The sequence below is a fragment of the Manis javanica genome, chromosome 15 (assembly GCF_040802235.1).
Source record: "Manis javanica isolate MJ-LG chromosome 15, MJ_LKY, whole genome shotgun sequence".
In the NCBI taxonomy this organism is placed as follows: Eukaryota; Metazoa; Chordata; class Mammalia; order Pholidota; family Manidae; genus Manis; species Manis javanica.
The window spans coordinates 81,757,009-81,783,056 of record NC_133170.1 but is presented as its reverse complement, the minus strand read 5'-3'; the positions used below and the strand labels follow the sequence as shown (position 1 = coordinate 81,783,056).

General features: G+C 55.0%; 1 protein-coding gene across 3 annotated transcripts in view; it reads right to left on the bottom strand.

Moving 5' to 3' along the window:
• Positions 1-26,048, bottom strand: part of EMID1 (EMI domain containing 1) — a 52,941-nt gene that overhangs the window by 26,342 nt on the left and 551 nt on the right. For all 3 annotated transcript variants that reach the window (XM_036993546.2, XM_036993550.2, XM_036993545.2), the window contains exons 2-12: positions 19,420-19,533; positions 18,843-18,946; positions 11,438-11,515; positions 10,287-10,348; positions 8,652-8,772; positions 8,161-8,250; positions 7,362-7,508; positions 6,249-6,338; positions 6,065-6,117; positions 5,647-5,709; positions 5,499-5,543 (exon numbers count right to left, since the gene is read on the bottom strand). In XM_036993546.2, the coding sequence (XP_036849441.2) occupies positions 5,499-5,543; positions 5,647-5,709; positions 6,065-6,117; positions 6,249-6,338; positions 7,362-7,508; positions 8,161-8,250; positions 8,652-8,772; positions 10,287-10,348; positions 11,438-11,515; positions 18,843-18,946; positions 19,420-19,533 (967 nt within the window). The remainder of the gene's footprint in view (positions 1-5,498; positions 5,544-5,646; positions 5,710-6,064; positions 6,118-6,248; positions 6,339-7,361; positions 7,509-8,160; positions 8,251-8,651; positions 8,773-10,286; positions 10,349-11,437; positions 11,516-18,842; positions 18,947-19,419; positions 19,534-26,048) is intronic.

Below are 26,048 nucleotides of genomic sequence, written 5' to 3'. Positions count from 1 at the left end.
GTGGAGAAAGGGGAACCCTCCTACACTGCTGGTGGGAATGTAAATTAGTTCAACCATTGTGGAAAGCAGTATGGAGATTCATCAAAATGCTCAAAACAGACCTACCATTTGACCCAGGAATTCCACTCCTAGGAATTTACCCTAAGAACGCAGCAATCAAGTTTGAGAAAGACAGATGCACCCCTATGTTTATCGCAGCACTATTTACAATAGCCAAGAATTGGAAGCAACCTAAATGTCCATCGGTAGATGAATGGATAAAGAAAATGTGGTACGTATACACAATGGAATACTACTCAACCATAAGAAGTGGAAAAATCCAACCATTTGCAGCAACATGGATGGAGCTGGAGAGTATTATGCTCAGTGAAATAAGCCAAGCGGAGAAAGAGAAATACCAAATGATTTCACTCATCTGAGGAGTATAGGAACAAAGGAAAAACTGAAGGAACAAAACAGCAGCGAAATTACAGAACCCAAAAATGGACTAACAGGTACCAAAGGGAAAGGAACTGGGGAGGATGGGTGGGCAGGGAGGGATAAGGGAGGGGTAAGAAGAAGGGGGGTATTAAGATTAGCATGCATGGGGGGGAGGGAGAAAGGGGAGGGTGGGCTGCACAACACAGAGAGGACAAGTAGTGACTCTACAACATTTTGCTAAGCTGATGGACAGTAACCGTAATGTGGTTGTTAGGGGGGACCTGATATAGGGGAGAGCATAGTAAACATAGTATTCTTCATGTAAGTGTAGATTAAAAATTAAAAAAAAAAAAAAAGAAAGAAAGAAAAGGGGGATTACTCCTTGATAGGATAAAACTATTGGTAAATCAAAGATCAACGCATGCTTTAAATATCCTTAATGTTGATCACTTAAAGGGTGTCAGATGATCAGCTATGGAGGTACTCTTTTCTGATAATATTCCTTTCTCTTAATAAAAAAAAAAAAAAAAGCAGTTCCTGTGTGCTGACCTCCAATGAGTTCTGCACAGTGGTATAGAGGGCATGCCAAAGTGTGGGCAAAGGGTCTGTTTGTTTCTATGCAGAAGATCAAGGCCTAGCTTGGATACCCAGAAAATGAACTAAGATACGATATGAGGAGGAGCTTCCGGCATCAGCACTCTCTGGAGGACTCGTGCCGGGGGATGATCATCAAAAAGCCTCCACAGGGATCCGGACGATGCTGCGGTTGTGGCTGCATCCAGCCCACCGTCTCCTGGACTTGCCATAGGAATGAGGAGGGAGATGTCTAGGCTGGCATGTGCATACAGTGAGACAACGAATTTGACCGGATCTGTACTGTTGGTACTCAACCAGGGGTTGGGAGGGGTACAAGGTGTAGCTCTCCAAAATCTCATGACTATAGACTATCTACGGTTAAAAGAACATATGGGATGTGAACAGATCCCAGAAATGGGCTGCTTTAATTTGTCTGATTTCTCTCAGACTGTTCAAGTACAGTTGGACAATATCCATCATATCATAGACAAATTTTCACAAATGCCTAGGGTGCCTAAATGGTTTTCTTGGCTTCACTGGAGATGGCTGGTAATTATAGATTTGCTTTGTTTATGTCACCGTATTCCTATTATGTTAATATGTGTGCGCAAGTTAGTTAGTAGTTTAAAACCTATACATACTTAAGGTACTCTACAAGAAGATATGTCAAAGAAATAATCAATCCTCCCATGTTTCCTTCCATATGCTACATCTGTAGCTTTTCTTCTTTCTTCCTAATTAGAACCCTTAAATAGAATTCGTGCCTCATATCGAATTTACCGAGTATCATAATTCCTCCAGGTGGTAAAGATACCTCGAGACAAGTGCTGGGCATAGAAGCCACAGGGCATAAATCTGCAAAGAAGTAAAAAGCTAAATATTTCAAACAATATGGCTTCTCTCTCACTTACCAACTTTACATTTCCCTGTATGGCCCCGGAAGATGACTGGTTAGCCAGAGACGGGTAAGATTCCTCAAGGGAGGAACAACCTAAGACAGGCACAGTCGCAGGGAGGCCATCAGGTGAGAAATTGGGGATCAACAGAGGTGAGGCTCAGAACCTCACCCCCCCTGCTTTGAGAGAAATCTTCTGCATCCGTGGATGTCTTGCTGCCCTTGTCTAGCCTGGATTAATACTCAGTCCATAGGCACACACCTGATCATCTGATCATCTACATTTGCCCTCTTACAGCACTAAACTATGTTTTCTACCTTTATATTGCATCTACCTACCACTTCAGCATTTTATTAAAAATAAAAAAAATAATAATAATAGAGGGAGAAATGTGGGATCAACATATAAATCAAGTACAAAAATCAAATGAACATTCATATTTGACCTGATTTTTTATGGGTCAGAATGCGTGATCAAAACCGAAAGTTTCTGTGATGACTGCCCTTGTATTGTTCACCATGTAAGAATTTATTCACTATGTAAGAATTCGTTCACCATGTAAGAACTTGTTCGTTATGCTTCAGAAGATTGGAGACTGACGAGAATTAGGCTTGAGATGGATTAATGATTGTACATTGAGCATTGACCTCCCTCTACTGAATTTTATTGTTGTTAACAACCATTTGATGAATAAATATGAGAGATGCCCTCTCAAAAAAAAAAAAAATAGAACTACTACATGATCCAGCAATCCAGTTCTGGGTATTTATCCAAAGGAAATGACATCACCTTCTCAAAGAGATATCTGCCCTCTCATGTTCATTATTATTCACCTAACATTATTCACATTAGCCAAATATGGACACGGCCCAAGTGTCTGTCAATGGGTGAATGGATAAAGAAAATGCAGTATATACATATACAGTGGAAAATTATCCAGCCTTAAAAAAGAAGGAAATCGTGCCATTTGCAATGACAGGGATGAGGGCGTTATGCTAAGTGAGATAAACCAGAAAGACAAATACTGCATGGAATCACTTGTATGTGGAATCTAAAAAAACCAAACACCAAAAAAATGTTGAACTCAGAGGAACAGAGTACAATGGTGGCTGCCAGGGACTGGAGGGCCGGGGAATGGGGAAAGGTTGGTAAAAGGGTACAAACTTTCAGATATAAGATGACTAAGTTCTGAGGATCTAATATATAGTATGGTGACCATAATTCACCATACTACATTGTATAATTTAAATTTGCTAATCGAGTAGATCTTGAGTGTTTGCACCACAGACACACACATCTACACATACACACACATACACACATACAGTGTTTCTCATAAAAACTCACACAAAAAATTCTTACAAAACTAAATATACTCTTACCATATGATTCAGCAACTGCACTCATTGGTATTCACCCAAATGAATTGAAAACTTATGTCTGCACGAAAGCTTGCAAATGGATGTTTACAGCAGCTTTATTCATAATCGCCAAAACTTGGAAGCAACCAAGATGTTTCTCAGTAGGTAATGGATAAATTAACTGCAGTACATAGGATGGGATATTATTCAGAGCTTAAAAAAAAAAAGAGCTATCAAGCCATGAAAAGATGTGGAGGTATCTTACATACATGTTACTAAGTGAAGGAAGCCAATCTGGAAAGGCTACATACGATATGATTCCAACTATATGACATTGTGGAAAAAGCAAAACTATGGAGACAATAAAAAGATTAGTGGCTGCCAGAACTCAGAGGGGGCGAAGGGATAAACAGGCAGAACACCAAGGATTTTTAGCTCAGTAAAACTATTCTGCATGATACTCCAGTGGTGGATTCATGACTTCGCACATCTGTCAACACCCACGGAACGCACAGACCTGAGAGTTACCCCTAATGTAAACTATGGACTTTGGGTGATGAGGATGTGTCAGTGTGGGTTCACCAGTTGTATTGAATGCACCACTGTGACTTGAGATGTGATGATAGGAGAGGCTGTGGATGTGTGAGGACAAGGAGTATTTGGGAACTTACTGTCTTTTCTGCTCAATTTTGCTGTGAACCCCCCAAAAAATGCTTTAAAAATGGATTTTATTAGTTAAATACGTCAACCAACAAAAACAAAAACCCAGTGACGTGACAGATTCAGGAATCTCAGCAAACCCAAAGCAGGATAAACACAAAGAAAAACCACATCATGGTCAGCATGTTGAACAGCAAGGGTAAAGAGAAAATCCTAAAGGCCGGAGAAAAAAGGACAAATTTTATATAGGGGAACAACAATAAGAATAACAGCCAATTATCTCTCTGTAAGCCAGAAGGCCATAGGCTTTAAAGTGCTAAAAGGGGAGAAAATTGCCAAACCATCATTTTATATCCAGTGAAAATATCTTTCAAAAATTAAGGTAAAATAAAGATAGTTTTAAATGAACAAAAGCAGCAAGGATTTGCTGCCAGTGGACCCACACTACAGGCAAGGCTAAAGGCTATTCTTTAGGCTGAAGACAAATGATACCAGATGGAAATCTTGAGGCACAGGAAGTTATAAAGAGTGTTAAAAATGGTAAATACATCAGTAGATGTAAAATACGATTTTTCTTTGTTTTCTGAACTTCTTCAAAAGTCGGCTGGCTGTTGAAAGCAATAATCACAACAATGCACTGTGGGATTTATAATAAGTGGGGAAGTAGAATATATGACAGCAATAGCACAAGGACAGAAGGGGGTGAATTAGGCAGCTGTGACGGTTCTACCTATACTGAAGTGGAATGATACTAATTCAAGTAAACTGTGATGTCAAGGATGCATACTGTTATCCTTAGAGCAGCCATGAAAAAATAACACAAAGCCATTGGCGGAGATAAAATGGAACTGTAAAGAGGACTCAATCCAAAAGAGGGCAGGACAAGGGGAAAAAAGAAACGGAGTAAACAGAACATAAATAGAAAGACGGTTGACTCAAACCTAACCCTACCGATAATTATACATATTGTGAAATGTAAATGACACCCAACGATCAAACTCTTTTTAAAGAAAGCAATACGCAAGTATATGTTGTTTACAAGAGATGAACTTTAAATAGAAAGACACAGGTTGAAAGTAAAAAAACTGATAAAGACATACCATGCTGACACTAAGTGTACAAAAGCTGGTGCGGCTATTTTAACGTCAAAGTGGAATTCAAAACCAGCAGGATTACCAGAGAGAAAGCTACTCATTTCACGAGGATAAAAGGAGACATTAAAATCCTGAATGTGTATTCGCCTAATCACAAGGCTTCAAAATACATGATGCAAAACTAACCAAACCAAACGGAAAAACAGCTAAGTCTACAATCACAGTTGGAGAAATGGAGAGTGAAAGAGAAATATAGAGAGTCAGAGAGACAGAGGAACAGAATGAAAGAGAAAGAAAAAGAGATACGAAGACACAAAGCCAGAGCTAGGTGTCTGGGAAAAGGGGCTGAGGGGCGCAGAGATGGGGAACAGGATGCACGCGCCCCAAGCAGGCCCTGGACGGAGGGAGGGTTGGGAGTCCCGGCCCCAGAGGATGGAGCCAGAGCAGGCGCTGGGCCTGTGGGACCCTGCAGGGTGGACAGCATCACTCACCCGCTGCCCCCTGGACCCTCGGGCTCCCGGCTCCCCACGCAGTCCCTGCGGGAGACAAGAGAGGAAGGGGGTCCGCGGTCAGGAGGAGGGCCTGACGCAGGCCCAGGGACCCCCCAGGATCCTCCCCCGGGAACCACCTCATACTCACTCTTTCGCCCTTCTCTCCTGGGTGGCCGGAGATCCCTTTGGGTCCAGTGGGGCCTGAGGGTCCCTGAGCAACAAGACAGGACCTCAGCCTTGTGCTGGGGCAGTGTGGGGGCAGAGACTGGGTGGGCAAAGGGGTTGGGGAGGGAGCCCCAGCCTGGCCGGAGCCTCTGAGCTCTCTATCACACACTCAGCACCTGGCACACAGCAGGTAGCTCGTGCAGCCCAGGGCTCAGAGTTAGGGCCCTGGCGTCAGCCCCCACCCTGGTGTGAAAGGTGCCATGTGCTGGTCATAGCCTTAGGGCAAGAATCTCCACGTTTCTTGGCTGTCAGTGATAATAATACTTGTTTCCTGTTACACGAATTGAATGAGAAATTTTATGGAGATGGAATTAAGTGCTCCGCACTTGGAAACTACTTACCATGTGTCCAGGACTCCCAGGGACGCCCATGGGACCAGGAAGTCCAGGGGGACCTGGAATAAGACAGGATGTCCTCAGGACCGAACAGAGCACGATGTCAGAAAGCTGACCCCTCCTGATACCACGGCTCTAGTCCCTCTGCCATCCCCAACACCACCCGACCCCAGGCCTGGACTCAACTTACCCACGGGCCCCGGGGGGCCTGGGGGCCCAGCTGGTCCCTGTGGCCAATGGCTGCTGGTCTCAGTGAAGGTATTGGACAGCAGTGGGTCGCCTGGGGAAGGAACGATGATGAGTGAGCAGGGCTGGGCCAGCCTGGGTGGAGCGCGGCAGCCAGTCTCACCTGGCGCCTCTCCCAAGCCGGTGTTGACGGCCCTATGGGACGGCCTGCAGAGGGGCTGGGGCCACGGGGGACCTGCTTCGGGGTGGGCAGTGGGGAGAGTGCTGGCCCCGTGGGACCAGGAGGCAGGGAGACCTGGGTTCTAACCCTGCCGCAGCCCAGCTGGTGACGTCCAGCGAGACTCTCCGCCTTGCTGAGACTATTCTGTCACATGTCAAATGGGAGTAATAATACGAGCTCCCGTTTATTGACCAACCTACTTCGTGCCAGGCTTCTGTGCATGGGTGTCATGGACCTCTGGGAGGCCTGCAGTGCCACTAATACCGTTGTACAGATGAGGGAACCGAGGCTTGGAGAGAGAGTATGAATGGTGAGATGGAAGAAATGGTGGGACAGGTGAGTGAGTGAATGGTGCCCAGTCATGCACCAGAGATGTGGCACAGATGGGGTTGAATCTGACACTAAACTCCAAGCTCTGACTACTGGCAGCACACATGTAGGTCAGGCTAGAGAGGAGACAGGGCCCATCACAGCAGGGCCCAGCTGGGTGGACGGGGCTGGGGCCTCTCTGAGTACAGGGCCAGGGCTGCGGCCTTGGGAGCTCAGGGCTCGCTTCGTACTGCCAGGCCTTGAGCTTCCCAGCACTCTGAGAGCTGGGTCCTGGCCAGCTTAAGGCTTGGCAGGAGGGCCTGATGCCAGGTGATTCTGAGCACAGGCTTTGGAGGTGCCTTGGGTTTGAAGCTGCCCCCCTGCGCCCCAGCTGTGTGAGCACCTCTCTCTGGCCCTCACTTTTTGGCAATCTGTGAGCTGCACCTGTCAAAGGATAAGGTGACACATGGCCAACTGAGGGTAAGCCTGGTATGATAAGGTGTGTTAGATGGCAGTGGCACTGGGGTAATGGTTATGCCAGCCGTGTCCCACCCCTACCCCCACCTGCCATGACCCCAAGGGACTTGCCATGCTGGGAGATCCAGGCGTGAGGAGGTCCAACAGGGGCTGGTGGCCCAGGGAGGCCAGGAGGCCCTGGTGGGCCTGGAGGTCCCCTCTCTCCAGGCGTGCCCACAGTTCCAGCCTGGCCAGGACTCCCTGGAGGGCCCTGTGGACCTGCAAGGGAACAAAGGGGTTGGTGGGTGTGCAGGAAGAAGGGAAGCCCGGGGTGGCCGCCACAGGACAAAGCGGCCTGGGGGACTGAGAGGAGAGGGCTCTGGGGGCCACAGGCCCGAGCGGACCCTGGCTCTGACCTCCCTAGTCCTCTACTGGGCTGAATACAGGCCTCCCCTGGGGGTTCAGGACAAGGGACACTTGGTACTTAGTAGGTGCTTAGAAACGGTTTCCAGAATGCTCTCCTCTCCCTTCCAGGCTTTGCGTGAGCTGTTCCCTCTATCAGTCCTCTGTGCTTGGCCTGTTAGATGCTTCAGGTCATCCTTTAGGCTTCCCCTAAGACGTCAGTCCCACTAAGCCCTCTCCACCCCGCCCTCCCGCCTCATCCAGATGGGCCTGACCTTCCTTCCCTGGGGCTCCCATACCTGCAACATCCCCCGAAAGAATCCTGGTCAGCTGGTGTGGGGCACCATTGCTCCCCTCTGCCCGAGCCCCCTCCTACTGGTCTGGGTCCAGTGAATGCAAAAGAGGGTTCAGAGAGGCGTGGGCTGAGGGACAAGTGACGGGGGGGGCCCGGGCCACCTCTGGCCCGGTCAGGGTCCCCCAGAAGGGGCTGGCGGGGCAGCAGGAGCCGGACAGTGCCGGGGGTGCTCACCTGGCGGGCCTCTCATCCCTATTGGGCCCTGGCTTCCGGTGTCGCCCTTGGAGCCAGTGGGCCCAGGGAGCCCCCGGGCACCACCTCGATCTGGGGGAGAAAGCTCGTCAGCAGGGCAGTCACAGCCTTGTTCTCGCCTGATCCTGGCCCTAGCCCTCCAGCCAGCACCTGCCATCTCTCGGGAGCAGCAGGGCCCTCACATTCTCTCTGGCCCCCAGTAGCCCTGGGGGTGGGGCGGAGCATAGACAGGGGGCACTTTCACCCAGAGTCCTGTCTCCAGCTCCACTTGGCAGGGGGCAGGGGCTGCTGGGCCTCCCAGGACTTCAGTGCTCAGGGGCCCCTGGAGACCATTCCTCCAGGCCCGCTGGAGAGCTGGGGAGACTGAGGCCTAGAAGGGGGCCAAGCAGGGAGCTGGCAGCAAAGTGGGGGCTGGAGTCTCACTCCCCCGACTCACTCCCACACGGGATGTGCTTCCCCACTGGCCCACTCACCTTGGAAGTCTCCATCCCCCGGGCTGCCCTGGGCAGCTGGTGAGCCCCAGAGTGGGGCAGGATCCTTGGGGGCAGCTGGGGTTGGGGGCACTGCCCGCTCAGTGACAGCCAGCACCGCCACCTGTGGTCAAAGAGGAAGATAGGGGCAGGGTGGGTACCAGGGTCTCCCCAGGGACAGGCCAGCGAGGGGCCCTGGTATGGGGACAGGAGGCCCAGGCAGCAAGCAGAACTCAGCCTCGAGTGGCGAGGCAGGCTCACAGGGGCCCAGATCTCCTGAGATGACAGTGCTTTTCAAACTGCACAGTGTATTGCATTCAGTGTGGCAGTCCTTACACACCCTCACTGCCACCCAGGTTGAGTTCTGTGACTGCTGCTGTGTTTGTGGGGCCATATGATTTTTTCCTATGCTTAGCTGCATAAATAATATGAAACTTCGTCTGTGTGTTAAAGCACCACCAGTTGGAAGGAATCTTACTAAATTTGGAGTGAAGTTTAGGAAGGTCTGACATGAAACAGAGGCCCCAAGGTCTATACAAAAACACTTTTGGTCCTGGTGTTGGGGGGACTCTGAAAAGCAGGCAGCACCCCGGAGCCACTGACTGAGGACAAAAGGACCCGAGGACGAGAATGCCCCCTGACCCAAGGCTGGGGGACCATGTGGGCCCATCCAGAGAGAAGCTGAAACTCTGGGGCAGACCCAGAACTGGGGGCCCCAGCCCAGATGTGAGACTGAGCTGCCCTGCATGCTGGCTTCTCCTGGGAGGGGGTTTGTGGAGCAGTGTGGGGTTCCAGGGGTCCCCATGCCACATGACTCGGCCTCCAGCACGTGCTGTTCAGAAGCTGGGTTTGTCCACTTGATGACCAACAGCATCTTTCCATGTTAGGAAAAGGACGTGTTGCCAACAGTTGTCTAGTACCCACGGAGCCATGCTCCCTAATTATGCAGTGTCTGGTTTTCAAAGTTCCCTATTAATGGTTAATATTTTGGTAAACATCTTCACATCTAATCTCCTTGAGATAAATTCCCAGGGGAGGGACCGATGGAGGAAAGGACATGCGAACAAAGGGTGCACGCCTCTGCGTGTGTTTAGAATAGTGGAGGGAAAGATGCTTCAGGGCTGATAGTCGCTCTCTCGGGGGGCAAAAGTGATGGCTGCACATGGTTTTCTGGAAGGTCTGAGTTTTTTGTGTTTCCAAATTTAGAATGTCTTACTTTTAAAAATTGTTAAAACCTTTTTTATCTTGAAATTTGAGATGCATAATAGATCTTTTGTTTTTGAAACTGGGAAGAGAGTATTATGGGAGGTGGGGGATAAAGGAGGAAGGTGACAAGGCAAGGAGGGGACCCAGCCACGAGCTCTGGGGGTGCCCATGAATGTGTGGCTGGGATGGGGATGGAGGCGCAGGCCAGGCTGTCTGACTATGAGCAGGCTTCCAGGGAGGGGCACTAGAAAGAGGGCTCAACGCGCTGGATGGGGCCCAATGGGAGGGTGGTACATGCCCGGCAGGGAAGCCACCTGCCCTTGGGTATTGAAACTCAATTCAGAGTTGCACTGTGGTACCCATGACTGGGTCGGTGTGGGGGTCCAGAGAGGAGGAGGGACGGCCGGGGGGAGGGGACAGCTGCTCACCCACCTTGGCCTCCAGCACCTTCAGCCGCTCTGACAACTCCAACACTTTGCTGCAGTTGAGACAACCTGTGGGCAGGGAGGAGGCTGGGGCCGGGGCCAGGGGTCCCAGGTTCCCCTGGAGCCCCTCAACCCCTGAAGGCGGGATGGAGCGAGGGATCAGGCACCACATAACCCCAACCCCTGCGTTGGCCCAGCACAGGGAAGGGGCTGCAGAGTCACAGGGTGGGCCGTGCCCTGTGTGTTTCCTTTGGCTCTGGAGCCTGCAGAGTGGACTGTTTCTCCCAGAGCAGGACCAGGGACCCAACTCCTGCAGCCCTGTATCCAAAATGACTCCTTTCCAGGAAGCCAGGGCAGGAAATCCTGTTGCTTCCCCCTGGGGGTTGGCCTGGGTTTGTGGTTTCAGTGACCAACACATTTCAGTCTGGAATGGGCTGACTTCAGAGGCGCCACCCTCTGATCCTCCCAAACCACCGTCCAGCAATTCTGGCCTCTTCAGTGATACTGCTACGTTATTCACAACAGTTCTGGCCACTGCGGAACCTCCGGGCTGCCGGACTAGCACCGTCAGCTCGTCCCGCAGGTCCTCACCACGATCCTGCGTGTTAGGACAAGGGTCACCCTGCTCCCACCTGAGGGCCCTGAGGCCTCAGCAAGGGCGGAGTGAGCACTTAACCAGCCCAAAGCCTGGGAGTCCCATTGCTGCCTCTCCCAGGCTGTGTGCCTCGGGCAGGCTCCATCCCCTCTCTGACACTCAGCTTTCTCCTCTGTAAACTGGGGACCATGGTGCCTTACTGGGGAGTCGGGGACAGCTGTGAGGTTTAAACGAGTGACGATGGAAAGCCCCTGGCATGGTGCCTCACACACACGTTCAGCAAGACATTGTTTAAATAAAAAGAGGAAAGCTTGGAGGCTTGGACATGTGTTTGTGAGCATCTGGGGGTCGCAGGGCACCTGGGCCCAGGTCAGACTCACCTTAAGGGCCCTTCCTCTCCCTCCTCCTGGAAGTTCTCTCTCCAGCCTAGGGTAGGCGAGGGTGGGGTACTACCCTGACCCTCCACTGGCCGACCCAGCTGGCTTCTGGTCACCATATTGTCTGTGTCCCCTCCAGACCTCCCCTAGCTGAGTGGGATCCCCAGCAGATGCCCCAGAACCCACCTGTGAAGGCGGCGGGCCGAAGTGCCATCTGCCGCATGGCGTTGCCTGACCACCTGGGCTCCACAAGGCCAGAAGAGCCTGCAAGTGAGGGACAGTGGGGGTAAGAGCCTTACTGGCTGTGCCATCCTTATTTTATTCCCCCCACCCCACCGCCCCCACCTGCCACTGTAGCCCCAGCACTGATTCCTACTTTCTTAGCACAAAGGGCAACAGAGGCCCAGAGAGGTAGGGAAGTGTACCTGCGTCACACAGCATGAACTGGGCTGAGCTGGAACAAGGCTGCCAACCTGGTGGGGCTGGGGAGAGGTGCTGGCAGTGGGTGGGGACAATGGGTGAGGCGAGGAGCTCCTCCAGTGACCCCAGCAAGCGGCATGGGTTAAGAGCTCAGAGCTAACAGTTGCAGGATTGGGTCCCAGCCCTGCCACTTGCTGACTTGTGTGACCGGTCCTCTTTGGACCTTCCCATTTTCCCACTTGTAAAATGGGGTCATAAGGCCACCACATTCTTCCAGGCTGGTGTGTGGCCTGAGGACAGTGATGTGTGCAAAAGGCTCACTGGGCACATTGCAGGGCCTGGCACATAGTAGGCACTCAATAAACAGCAGCTGCACTGTTGCTGTCCACCCCTCTCTGCCCCATTTGGTAAGAAGATGCTGAAGTGGATCCTGCACTGGCTTAAATGAAAACCAGAGGGAGACTGGCTGCCTGGGAGGACAAGGGGGGCCCAATCCAGAGCCCACCCCTGCCGCCACTCCTACAAGGAGCCAGCTGCCCTGGCTGGTCTGGCTTTGGGGGCCTGGTTTTCTCCACAGCTGGAGGGATGGCCTGGCCAACCCCAGGGTGGGGGCACAGCTGGAGGGGCTCTGGAACTAGCAGTGACAACGGGCCCCCTCCACCTTCCAGGCCTGCCTTTTAAGGCCACAAAGTGTCATCTTGGGGGAGACAAAACCCAAATAAGGCGCAGGCCTGGCAGTTCAGAGCCAGGGTGTGGGTTGGTGCAGGGAGTGAGGCGCCAGGAACTCAAACCAGATGGGTCCCTCTGGCTAGCCCCCAGCGGGGAGGCTGCCAGACCCTGCTCTGGGTCCCACCGCAGGGCCTGAATTCAGGCCAGGCTTGCACTCCCAGCACACCTTCTCTGGGGGCCTGTGATCTTACCTGGTGCAGGGGGTAAGTCTCAGCCAGGACAGAGGAGGGTGGGTCGGCAGCCCAGGATGGGAGCAGCGGTTGGGGACTCCGTGGGCAGGAGGGGGGTGCCACTGAGAGCTATGCCCAGTGCTGCATACTGTACACAGCCCAGCTAGGCCCTACACCGTAACAACAGGCAATAACAACAATAGCTAACGCCTGTGCAGCACATACTCTGGGCCTGGCACTCTCTAAGCATGTCACATATACAGTCTCAATTCATTACCCTCACAAAACCCTGCAAACAGGTGCTAGGACCTCCTCCACTTTATAGAAAGGGAAACTGAGGCAGAGAGTAGCTTGGTGTTACTGTTGCTCTGTTCCTTGTGCTCAGATAAAGAGATGAGTAAATAGGAGTATTTCTCCTTAGTGGAAAACAAGGCAGAGAGGCGAAGTGACGGGCCCCTGGTTGGAGCCTGGGCATGAACACAGGTCAGTCTAACTGCAGGGCCTGGGCCGCCTGGACCTTGAGTGAGCCCCCAAGTCCCCTGGGCAGAGGCAGGTAGGCCTGGCACCCCTCGGGAATGCTGGCTCCTGAGAAGAACGGCCTCGCCAGGCCCTTCTCATCCTCCCTGCTCCCAGGTGAAGGTGTAAAAGGCCGTTTTTGGCTCTTTCCAGGAAGGTGACCAGCCATCCCTCCAACTCCGTGGAAGTTCGGGTTTCCTGTGGGATGAAGTCTGGCAGAGCAGCCATCCTGCCCACCCTCCCCACTACACCGCTATCGTTTCTTTTCTTCTCCATGGCACTTTCCCCTCTCTGGCATGTCATGTACTGTGGCAGCCTACTGCCCGCTCTCTGTTCCCCTGACCGGAACATGAGCCCATCAAGGCAGGGCCATCTGTCTTGTGGCTGGCCTGGAAAAGTGCCCAGTGAGTGCATAGTAGGACCATCAATAAACCTTTTGTTGATGAATGCATGAATCACTGGCTAGAAATGAGCTTAAAGCAAGCAAACAAAATAAAAGGCAAACAAATGTGGATGGCAGACACAACAACTGCCTTAAAAATGAGCATCGAGCTTCTAATGTCATATTAGGGTGTCCCCGAGTTATTAATTTGTGAACTTGTGGTTGGAAAGTCTTTTTCAACCAACTTCTGAACGTTTCCCTGGAAGCCGGCAAGAACCCGAAAAACAAATGAAAACATGGTCTGACCAGCACGGATGTAACTGGCTCAAAGTAATTGCAAGTTAAAATTTAAAAAAGAGAAAAGAAAGTTCAAAGAAATAATAAAACTGTCCAAAGAAAACCCCCAGAAAATGTTGGCTCTGGATGCAGGATTCACAAAAATTATCCCTCAACGCCCCCCCCCCCAAATTCTGATAACCAGAAATACTTTGAAGGACAAACCAGGTTGGAAAATGGCCCTATTGCACACAAAATTCCAGTAGGGAAAAAGCTGCAGGTGTGGGGGAGGTCTCCTAGAGGACAGAAATGTCACATCCCTCCGACTGGTGTTGAGGCAGGGCCCCTGGAGCAGACCCCTCACCCTGGCCTGGTGGTCTGTCCTGAAGGGCCCCTCTCCAGCCCCAGCCCTCACCTGCCAGGGGTCCCAGGCTGGTTCCAGGACCGCAAACCCCAGCTCCACTCTGGAAGCCTGACAGCTTCCCACCACCTGGGAGGTCCCCACCGGCCGTAAATGTACACACACAGGAACACATACACAGTCTCTCCTCCCCTACCTGCATTTATACCACTCCCATATCACCTCCTCCAGGAAGCCTTCCTGGACAGACCAGGGCACGCACCACAGCCTCCACCTTGAGGCTCTGTGTTGACCTGCACAAGGCCAGTATCATCTGCAGTTTCTTGCCCTGTGACCTCAGAAGTAGCTCTCCCTTCTTCTTCCCAGTGCTGGGCCTGAGCTAAGAAGACCCCGTGCCCCTTCTCTTTGGGTCCTCATGAGAACATTGAGGCCCAGAGAGCAGAGGTTGCCTGTCCACACAGAAAGGATGAGGGGCTGCAACTCAAACCCTTCCCTAAACTAGGAATGGGGATGTGAGAGGTTGGGGGGTGTCTGGGCTCCACCTCTGACTTTCTCTTGCAGAAGAGGGGCTTCCTCATTCGTAAGGAATTCATAAGACCCCCAAGTCTGCTGGGTCCAGTCACCACAGCCACAGGGGTACAGCATCCACCCCAGTCCCAGCCCAGGTCTCCTCCTGGGAATTTACTTTGCAAATGTAAACATCTGTGGCAATTGGCCTGGGCCTGGGATCAGGGTCAAGGCTGAGACTGGGGGCTGGGAGGACTCGCCAGCAGGCCCGGGCTGTGGGGTTGGAGAGAAAGCGGTGGGCTAGGAGGAAATGGAAGGGGTACAAAGCAGGGACATAGAACTGGGACAGCCGGGAAGGTGGAGAGGGTGGCTGACTGGCTGTGGGGGGAGGATGGACTGGCAGGGAGTCAGGACACGGGGGCCTCTGGGCCTCCCAATAGGAGCGGAGTGGACAGGTAGCACGTGCAGGCAGATTCCTGAGCGTTCAGCCCACAGGACTCTGAATCTGCCGAGTAAAGCACAGGCTTGGCACCATACCTGGCATCTGGTTAGAGCCTGAGAGGCATCTGTGGGAAGGACCCAGCCCTGGATGGCGGAGAGGTGGAGAGGCCGAGGGCTGGAAAGGGCTGGGGCTGAAATGTCCCATCTGCTCTTAAACTGTTCTGCTCTGTGACTTTGGGCAAACTTATTCCCTCGCTGGTTTCCCATCATGGAAGACAAGGGCTGTGGGGGTCTATAGAGAGGGACGTTTGGGACAGTGAGGAGCAAACAGAGGTGACCCAACTCTGGGGTGGGGCATGGGAGAGGAGGGGAAGGGGCTGAGGTGGGCTTCTGCAAGCCTCATGGTGCCCCAGCTTTCCGAATACGTACCCCCTGGGAATCCTCAGCCAGCACCAGAGGAAAGACCCTGGCTTTGGGTCAGACGACAGGCTCTGCATCTGTCTGTGACCCGGAGTAAGGCACTCCCCTCTCCCAGCCTCAGGTTCCACACCTGGACCTTCTGCACCTTGGCACGCATGACACAGTGAATACAAGTCACAGTGCTCGGTATGGAAGATGATGGAAGCTTTCCTTATCATTATTACTTTGGGAGGGTCTGAGGCAGGGGGATGCTGCAGAACTCAGGTCAGAGCCCCAGGGAGAGACCTAGTCAAGATGCTTACTTGCTGTGTGATCTTGCCTGAGACCCACAGCCTCCCTGAGCCTCACCGTCATTGTCTGGACAGTGAAACTGACGGGTGAGAGCTCTGTCTGCATGGAGCCGGCAGAGGCAGGCTGGCATGGTGGCCAAAGCGTCCTGCCTTCAGCAGAGCCCGCTAGGGGCCCGGGCCAGCCCACACGGTGCATTCTAGCCCAGGCCCTTCGCCAGTGTTCTGGCAGGAATGAGCAGCCGTGAGAGCCTCGGGCAGGCTCCCCGCCTGCTGTCAAGCGCCGCCTCCCAAGGCCTGGAGGCACTCGGTCAGGCAGGTCCCAGTCGTGGCTTTCACACGCTGCGTGACTCCAGGCCAGCCCATCCCGCTCTCTAAGCCTCAGTTTCCCCATGTATAAAACAAGGACCATTCTTGCCTCTCCTTCATTTGTTGCCAGGAACGTGGAAGAGGCCATCCTCGCTCATCATCAGAGTCAACATCCCCGATCTGCAGACGGGAAGGCCGGGGCTCAGGGCCATGAGTGGACCATAAGTCTGCAGACTCAAGGCCTGTTTGCCGAGCAGCCAGCTGAGAGGTGGGGGCACGGAGGTGGGAGGCAGGACAGTCCCGAGAGCCATCACAGAGGAGGGCGAAGACATTTATGGAGCATCTACTATGTTAGAGGCATGAGTCTCTGATTCTCATAATAAGGTATAACTTCCAGACAGAGACAAGGTTCAGAGGTGAAGTGACTTATCCCAGGTCACACTGCAGAACACAGCAGGCTGGTCCTGAGCTGGATTCTGGGATGACAGGTACTCCCCCTCCTCCTTCGGCTCACCCCAGGCTGCTCTATGCCCCAGGGTCGCGTCACTCAGCAGACCTCCAGGGCAGTCACCATAGGGGAAACAGCTGGGGGGGGTCCCAGCCTGAACACAGCTGCTAGAGGGAGGGCCGGGCCGGGATGGGCCTGCAATGTCCCCCTGCGTCCCCACCCCTCATTCCTGGGGCCCTGGCAGACATGCGAGCATGTCCAGGTCTGGGCAGCCTTTTACTCAGCTCTGGCCCTGCGGGTTTGGGAGAGGCCCTTCCCAGCCCACTGGTCATCATGCAGTGCCCACTGTGAGCTGCCATGCCACCTGCAGGGTCTTTACTGCTTCCTTTCATCCTGGCAACATGCCGGGAGGCACCCTCTGTTACCTTCCCCTTCTCACAGGCTCACTGCAGGGGTGCTCCAGCCCCGCAAGAGCACACAGCAGCAGGGTGCCCCCCACTGAGTGGGCGCAAGAGTGCCCCCTGTATTGCACCTCCATGCCCCCCAGATCAGTGCCCTCACACAGTGACTGGCACAACGCCTGGGGGAGTCCCCAGCCGGAGGCCACACGGCTGGTGTGTGGTGGAGCTGGCCTGGCCCATGAAGCCCTGGCTGTCCCCGTCCCCAGGCTGGGACCTGCAGGCCGCACTGCGGGAGTTGGCAGATGTCAGGGTTGGCCTGGCCCACCCTGTCTGGCACCCCAGCCTCGCCATCGGCAGAGACCCCAGCCTTTATCCTGGCTGCTGGGCGCATGGCATCCAGCTGCTGGACTCAAGGGCATGGGTGCTCTCCCACCTGGCCTCCCCCCTCACCTGCTCCATGATGGCCCTGCACACCCGGGAAGGTCTGCCCTTGGGACAGCAGCCAGGGACAGAGCAGCCTTGGTCTGGGCAAGCCCTGCCCCGGCTCAGGCCCCCACACTCCTCCCCACCACCAGCTCCTCTGTGGGCCCCTTGGCAGCAGCCCCCCCTGGTTGGCTCTGTCCCTGCACCCCACCCCTTCCTCCCAGCAGGGAGGGAAGAGCTATTCCTAGCTCCCTTTCACTTATCCCCCTCCCACCCGAAGCTTGGTGGCTGCCTCTCAGTATGGGGCTCAGGCAGCTCCCCTCCCCCTCGAGCAGGCTTCCTCCCTGCTATCAAGCCCCACCTCCCCCAGCTCTGGTGGGACGCTGCCACCCCACACTGAAACCCACCAGGCCCCGCCCTGCCTCACCCTGTGTGACTCTGGGGACCAGACTCCACCTCTCTGGGCCTGTCACCCCCTCTGTGAACTGGGGCTGCGTGGGGTCCTGGGGAACTGAAGTGTGCAAATCTTTCAAGAGGCCCCTATGAATGTCGACTTCCATTAGCATCGCATTCCCTTAATTTGGAGGCTGTGTTTCACATGTTCCTACTTCTGGAATCAGAACATGTCTTGTGACTGATGTTTGCATGAACGTGCTGTTCTGGGGACCCTGCATGCATCTTTCTGTGGAGGTGTCCGTGGGCCTGGCTCTCAGGCTGGTTCTAGGCCAGTCCTTCCTCATCAGGGCTAGGCTTAGGAACACAGCCCCTGGTGCCCCCAAACCTTCCCCTCACTGGGTTCAGCCAGGCAGCAGGCAGGAGAGGCCCGGACCACTTAGCAGAGGGGGGCAGGTGCCTGCAAGGAGAGGGCTGCTGCCTGGGTGACCATGCAGTCGGCTCCAGGGAGGCCCTAGGCTGTCTCCTCTGTGCCCCTGCAGGGTGCCAGCCCTAAGCCACCCATGCTGCAGGCAGAAGGGGGCTGGGATGAGGGGGGTCCCTTTGTCAGGGGCACACTTTACCCACTGGGCACCCAATTGAGTCCTTCCATCCCGAGGCCCTGGGGCAAGCCAGGCACACTAGATTCAAATCCTGACTGCCACTTAGGAACTGGGTGCCCATCGCCTTCCTGAGCCTCAGTTTCCTCACCTGCAGGATGAGCACAAACCCACAGTGCTGACCTGAGTGGCATTTTGCTCCCAGGCACCGAGAGCACACGGCGTTTCCCATGCAAACGTCTGGGTGGGTTTTCCTCAAGTTTAGAGGGAAGGCTTGAGATGTGAAATACCAACCGGCATGAGATTCCCAGGGAGCTGGACAGTCCCCCGAGAGGCAGGCGGTCAGTGCCCGTGCGGCAGCAGGCACAAGCTGAGCCGCACCTCACCGGCAGCTGCACACCGTGGGTCTGTGTGCTGGGCGCCCTGCTTCACAGTGTCTGCCAATGTAGCAGCAGTTCCTGCCCCCTCCCGTACACCCCAGAGGAGGCCTGCGCCCCACACAGTCCTACCTTCCTTGCAGCTCGCCCCTGAGTGCCCGGGGCAGCACCTCCACTCACGGGCGGTCACTGTCTTGTACATCACCTTGTACGTGGGTCTCACGACAGTTCTGTAGCTGAAAGAATGCCGAGGGGCCGAGCTCAGCTGGGTTCTTCTTCTACCTCCCCCACTAGCCTGGATGCCCACAGGGGTAAACCCAGAGCCTCCAGGGTCCTCGGCCACCTCCAGGCCCCTCTGGCACCTCTCCCCTCCTGCACATGGGGATTCAGCCCTCCCACAACCTCCCAACCCCTCAGGTAGAGGGTCTAGATACCAGCTGAAGAGGAGGCCCCTGCAAGCTGGGCTGGCTTGCTCCCGGCACTGAACGTTCACTACATGAAGGCATGTGGGTGTGGGATGGAATCCCTCCCCCAGGAAGCTCTCCAGGGCAACCTAAGAGCACAAGGGGAAGTGTTGAGAATGGGCATAGAAACAATGTTCCCTGTGCTCTACCCACCGCGGGGGTCTCAGCCTTCCCCTGCACTCCCAAAGCAGGCCCACCCGCAGGCCTTTGCCCATGCCGTGGTGCCTCCACCTCGTCTCACTTACCTGTTCCCCGGGCAGCTCATGGGCCAGGGGCAATTCTGCAGCACTCGCTGAAGGTAGGTGCCATTTTGCACGTGGCACGAGATGGTTCGGGTCACCACGTAGGAGCACCAGTTCCTGAAAGAGACCCACAGAGAGCAGCTCAGGGACCACGCACAGCCCCCTGCCCAGGACCCCGGGAGGATGAGTGGGGAGGTCCAGATTCTCTCCAGGAGCCCTGAGCCTCCAGGCAGAGAGGTCCCTGAGTGGAGTCTTTGCACTGCGGAGGGGTGAACGCCACAGCCCTAGAGGGGGCGGCCGTGCTGGGGGCTCCTGGGAGGTCTGGGGAATGAGCTGTAGGAGGCAAGATGGGAGTGGGCATCTCTGCTGGGTGGGTCCTTTCTCAACATCTGTTCTCTCCGAGCCTGACCTGTCCAGGCCACCACTGCCTCCTGCCTACCACCTGCACAACAGAAGCGGCACCTCCCTAGAGGGAGGGTCAAAAAATGGAAAGCCTACCGCAGTGTCCTGAGCCCACATCTGTCCTATCCCTACCAGGCTTCTGCTCATGCCGGGCCCCTGCCTGGACCACTCACCCCAGCTTCTCCACCCGGCACCTCCCACCTTGAAAGCTCCGCTGTGCGGCACTCCTTCCCTGTGTCCTTTCCGACCTCCAACCCTAGCTGGGCACAGCTGATCTTCCTGTCCTGGGTCTCACAGCACTTTGTGTACCCCCTCGGCCCCCGCATGTGAGAGCACAGGCTGTGTCTCACATCCTCATGGGGTCCCCTCTATGTGACAGCCTGAATGTCCCAAACATGGAGGACTGACTTCTCTAAATACCAACTTATAATCATATTGCACTGCGCATGTTGAGTGCTGACCGCACACTAAGGGCATTTATGTCATCTTCCCAGTGAGCCAAGGAGTCATGCTCCCACATTTTACAGAGGAGTAAACTGAAGCTTAGGTTGGGGGAACAGCTGCTCATGTCACAGAGCTGGTGCATGGGGGGGCTGGATCTGACCCGGGGAATGTGGATGGTCCAGCCTGGCCTGTGGCTCCATCCCAGGCCTCAGCTCCTGTCTTCTCCCCATCTCCTGAGCCACGGCCTGTGGCTTTGTGAAGACCCCAGCCTGGGAACCTGCTGACCCCAGCCTGGAGACCTCAAAGAAAGTCTAGTGGGATGGGGGTGCTCAGGCCGAGAAGGGTCGTTTGAAACGGTGCTTCCTTTCCCAGCCCCAGAAAAAACGCAGGGTCGGTGACCCTGAGCAGGGCTGAGGGCCGCTGAGCACTTGGAATGTCCTGGTCCCTGCTGAAATCCGGCCCCCACAGCTGCTGCATGGCTCCCGCCCCACTCTGCCCAGGGCAAGTCCTTGGACGGGACCAGCTGGCCAGTGTGCTGTGGGACCCTGGGGGAGTCCCTTCACGGTTCTGTCACAAGAGAATCAGTCCAGGAGGACGAAACAGCCTCGTTAAAGGCATCGAGGTGGGAAAGCGGGGAGAAGGGATGGTTTTGTTTGGCCCAATGACATGGCAGAAGCTCAACAGAGCCACTGGACAGCCACTCTGTGGAACAGGTGACAGGTGCTTGTGCAAAACTGGGAACAGCCTAAACAGCTATGGGACCACCCGACACAGAAAACCAGATGCCCAGACAGAGCCCACGTTCTCCAGGTGTAGACCACCACGCCCGGATAAGGGGAGAAACGCCAGTGCAGAACAACAGGTAGAGAGCAATTACATTTCTATTAAACTAAGAAAGGAAAAGAAAGCCCGAAGACTATTTATAAATGTGCGCACATATATAGCTCTGTTCATGGAACTAGGAAAAACTGCATGTTCACATCAAACTGCCGCCTGTGGGGGCAGGGAGGGCTCTCAGCAGCAGTCTTGTTACCATGCTTGCTGTGGCTGCGTTCCCAGAGCTGTGCCCAGCACCTTCCGTCTGCCAGTTATGAGCGCCACTCTACAGAAGGGAAGACTGAGGCTCTGGGATCCAGCACGTGCCCTGGGTGCCCAGGATGAGCAACACAGTCATGTCCCTCTGACCCCAGAGCTTGCACTCCTAAGCGCAGGCTGGAAATGTTTCTCCTAATAAGCAGGTGGGGATTTTATAAATTTAAAAAGATACATTCCCCAAAGGCCCTACCCTTTAGAGCCTCTGGGGCCCTAGAGATGTGGTTTTGGACCTGTTGGAATTTTGTATGGTGGGCACATAAGCCCTTTTGAGAAAGTGATGTGAGTTGTGTTTCCTCCCCAGAAAGGTGCATAAAACTTGGAGCACAATTTCCAGGGTGATCCCTGAGCTGGGGTGGGGGCTCCCTGCAGCCTGGTGATGTTCCTGGGGCTGGCCCAGTGGTCCAGTGAATGAAGGAAGGTGGGAAAGAGGGAATAACCTGGGCAGAGGACAGAAAGAAGCTCCCGACACTGGAGGGGGGCCCTGGGCACAGAATGAAGGTGCCGTGTCAGTGTATAGATGCGCACCACATGCAAATGTGCAAACATGCACACATTTCAATATGCACACACAGTGAGCACTCCTGCATGTGCAGGTGCACATGCACATGGACACACGTGGAAATATACACACACGTATGTGTGCTTACAACTCTTGGACACTCAACGCCCATGTGCACGTGCGTGCACACACACACACACTCGAGCACCCAATCAGACCAAGGCAAATCCAGCAGGGCACTAACTACAGAAATGGCCATCCTCTCTGCACTTGGGTCCACACCTGCAGGCACAGGGCCAGGCACCCTCACAAGTGCACATGCACACACCCCTGCCCCTGTGCCCAGACCCTACACTGGGCTGGGGAAGGCGGGCCTATGACTGCCCACAATTGCCTGAGCTGCTCCTCTTTTTATCAGAGGGGTGCTAAAGAAAACAATTTTCTTCTCCTTTCTTAATTAAAATCTCTCCCACATGGGTTGCTGCCTGGCTCTCTGGTTTATTTCCCACAAGCTGGAGTTTGATTGAATCCCCTGCTTAGGAGACACAGCTCTGGTGGCTGACTAGCCAGGAGGGGACACTCAGGTCAGGTGAGGTTCAAGGTCAGACCCCAGCGGCTCCCCCTGGAAGGGTCACCAGTAACCACACTCAACTCCTTCCCGGCCTTGAAGACTCCAGCCCAGCTGCCCCCAGGGTAAGCTGGTGTCCCTCTGCAGGATCCTGGCCGGGACTGTCACCCTCACAGCCCTCCATCCACTCGCCAGGCACAGCAGGAGCTCTTTGTAAAGCACAGACCTAATGTGGCCACTGCCTGCCCACCTTCGCTCCCCTTGGCTCTGCGGGTCCTGACAGCTCTGTCCTGCGTGCTGCTCCCCTCTCCGGCACACTCGTGCTGCCCCTCACTCACCTTCCTGCCCTCCCTCCCATGTGCCACTTTCCCCATCTCAGACCTTTGCCTGTGAGATTCCCTCTGCCTGGAAAGCTCCACCCTCTGCTCCAGCAAACTTCTATTCATCCTTTGGGTCTCAGTTCTGAACCCCTGGGTGGGTTTGGGCACCTCCAGGGTTCCCCTCAGCCACTCAAGGAAGCCCTGAGCTTTTCCCTCCCCCAAAGATGCTGGTGGAGGGCATTGGCAGGGACCAAGCCAGGATGGGGCTCAGCCTGAGGGCACTCAGCTCTCAGGGAGGTTTGCTGAATGACTGACTGACCAAGAACAGACAGTGGCCCTGGGCAGAGGAGCCAGGACCTAGGTTCACAGTGCTTGCACTCTGCTGCCCATGGGGGCCTCCTTTCCCACAGTGTCATCTGAGGAAAGTACCCAAGAGCCTAGGGCCTAGGCAGGAGCTGGGAGGAGGCTCGCTCCTGGGCCTGCCACTTCTGCCCTCTCAGCACCTCCTGGGGTTGCAGAGGCTGCTGGGAGGAGAGAAAACAGGCCAGACCAGCTCGGCGTGGCACGGGCCACCCCCACTGAGGCACCCCCACCTGCCCTCCACCCTCTGCCATGAGGGCCCCGGGGCCTTTGTCTCTGCGGGGCACAGGGCTGTGATCCGGAACAGTGATAGGGGCTAATGGCAGGAGGCAGCCAAGTGGGCTGGGGGCCAAGGGTGTTCATGAATAGGAGAGGAAAGAAAGAAAACATACAGGCTGGGGGGCGGGGGGTGACTAGAGCCAGAACCCCGCTCTGGAGGCGAAGTTCCAGTCCTGGCTCTGCTGCTTCCCTAACTCCGTGACCTTGGACAAGGCTCTGACACTTTCTGGGCCTTACTTTGTCCATCTGCAAACGGGGGCAGCGGAATCTCCTCCAGCCAGGGGAGATTTCGTACAAACCGTTTACAGCACAGTGCTAACAGCTATTGGTCATCCTTGTTCCTGGACCGTGACATGGGGCCCGCACCCCACAGCTGTGGTCCACGGGCCACCTTCCTGAGGGACTCCAGCACAGCACCTTCCCCGGAGGTCCTCCCAACTCTGGGATAGAGATTGTCAGGCTCAGCATCTCACAGAGGGGGATGCTGAGGCGCGGAGAGACGTCTCCTGCCCGGGTTCACCTATGTGGGCAGGGAGCTGGGACTTGAGCTCCTGGGAGAGGAGCTGGGGAAGAGAACTCTCTACTCCCCCTGACCCTAGGATTTGCCCAAAGGAAGCAAGCACTACAGGGAGGAGAGCCCTGGGCCAGGACACTTGGGATGGCTTCCATTTAGATCCACGGCTCTGAGAGGGGCTGCTAAAGGACATGGGATTCTGGCTGGAAGGTACCTTGGAGGGGCAGGTAGCAGCCCCAGCAGGGACTGAGGCTGGACAGAAGCAGGGTGAGCCCAGACAGCTCTGCACGGCCCTGGGCACCCTGGTTCTGGGGGTCTCACAGTCTCGCCACATTCCTGGGGCTGGGGGCGGCCCATTGGATGCCTTCCTGGGCTTCCCCCTCCCCAGGCACAAAGCCTCTTTTCTGCCTGTGGTCCCTCGGCTGCCAAGGGGTGCCTGGGGCGCCAGGCTGGGGGCGGGGGGAGGGCTGATGGGGTGTGACATCCTCGGGCTGTCTCCAATGATGCTGGGACAGGGCCACAGGGGGAGGTCCTGGCAGACGACAACCACAGATTCCTCCAGCCAGGGGTCTCCCCCAACCTGAGGCTGGTGACAGCAGGAAGCACCGCATATCAGGCGCTATGCTGGGCCTTCTCAGGGGGCACTGCCCACCCGCAGAACAGGCCTGTGAACAGGGGGCAAGGGGAGGAAAGGGAAACAGTGAGGAAACCGAGAAGGAAAGAGACCCTGGGCTGTGAAGGCCTGAGGTCATACCCTGAGTGGGTGACAGAGCCGGAGCACCGCCCCACCCCGGAACCAGGACCTGCAAACCCTTCCCAGGCTTGCAAGATGACAACCTCTGCTAGGGAGGAAAAGACACTGGAGACAGAAACTGGCTGGCCTGGGTTGAGGTGCCACTTTTCCTCTCTAGGCATCAGTCTTCTTATCTGTAAAACGGGAGCAACAGCACTACACACAGGGCTTTTACGATGTTCAGGCCACTGTGAGCCTTCTGTCCCCACTGGCCCTCAGATAGCTGCCCACAGCCACTAGTCTGCTCCTACCCAAGAAGCCCTGAGGGGCAAGGAGCCCAGGCTGGGAGGCCCTGTCCTGAACAGGCTGGAGGGCAGTCCAGGCATCATCCTGAGCCTAACACAGGCATTCCGAGGTCAGAGTCCCAATCACCTTAGCACCTAGGGTCCTGGGGTCAAACCCATGCTCTAGGCAAGTCATAGCCCCGCTGGGAGCCTCAGCGTCCTCCTCTGTGAAATGGGGACCATACGAACGTGTGCCTCCCCTGGCAGTTGGGAAGATTCTAGGTAATGGATGCAGGTAAAATGCCCAGCCCAGGTCACTGCGGTCAGCAGGCAGTAGGTAGTGGTTGTCACATCTGCCACCCACCTGTTTCTGTCTCACACAACTACTCCTCTGGCCTCTGATGCTGTGGCCACCTCTGGCCTCCAGCCCTGCCCATGTCCTCTGCTCTTGCTAGCCCAGAAGGGGCAAGCTGGCCCCTGACCACTGGGAAAGGGAATTTCTGAAAAGCAATAAAGAATTGGGGCCGCAGGAGGTGGGGGTCAGGCAGGCCTTTGAATGGGATGAAAAGGCCCGGAGAGGCCTGGCTACTCTGTATTGTCTGCCTCAGACAACAGAGGCTGGCCCTAGAGAGGGGGTCTCAGCAGGGTGGGGGCTGCAGCTAGGACAGGGGCCAGGGCAGGTTCAAATACCGTTGCCAAGGCCAGAAAGACACTGGTGCGAACCCCAGCTCCTCTAGTAATGGCCCACGAGCCTCAAAGAGTAAGCTGACTCCCTACGCCTCAGTCTGCTCACCAGCTAAATGGGGACGGTGCGCCCGACCTCAGCTAGTCTTTGAAGGATGAATGACACTGCAGATAAAGGGCCCGCTCACTGGTACTGGGAGGTGCTCCATAAACACCAGCTGAGTGAATGTCCCCAGCTCCTTAAACAGCAGCAGTTAGACAGAGTCTCTGAAATGGCCAGGTCGCTGGGGGCTGACACTGACCCACTGGGTGTGAAACTCCACCCCAGTCTCCAAGGGGAATAAATAGCCGGGGCACTAAAAAAAGCCAGAAGCAGGGTAAAGGGAGGGGGTGTACTGGGCTTTTCCCATGTGCAGGGAGGGGCACCCCTGCGCTAGGGCCGTGGAAGTC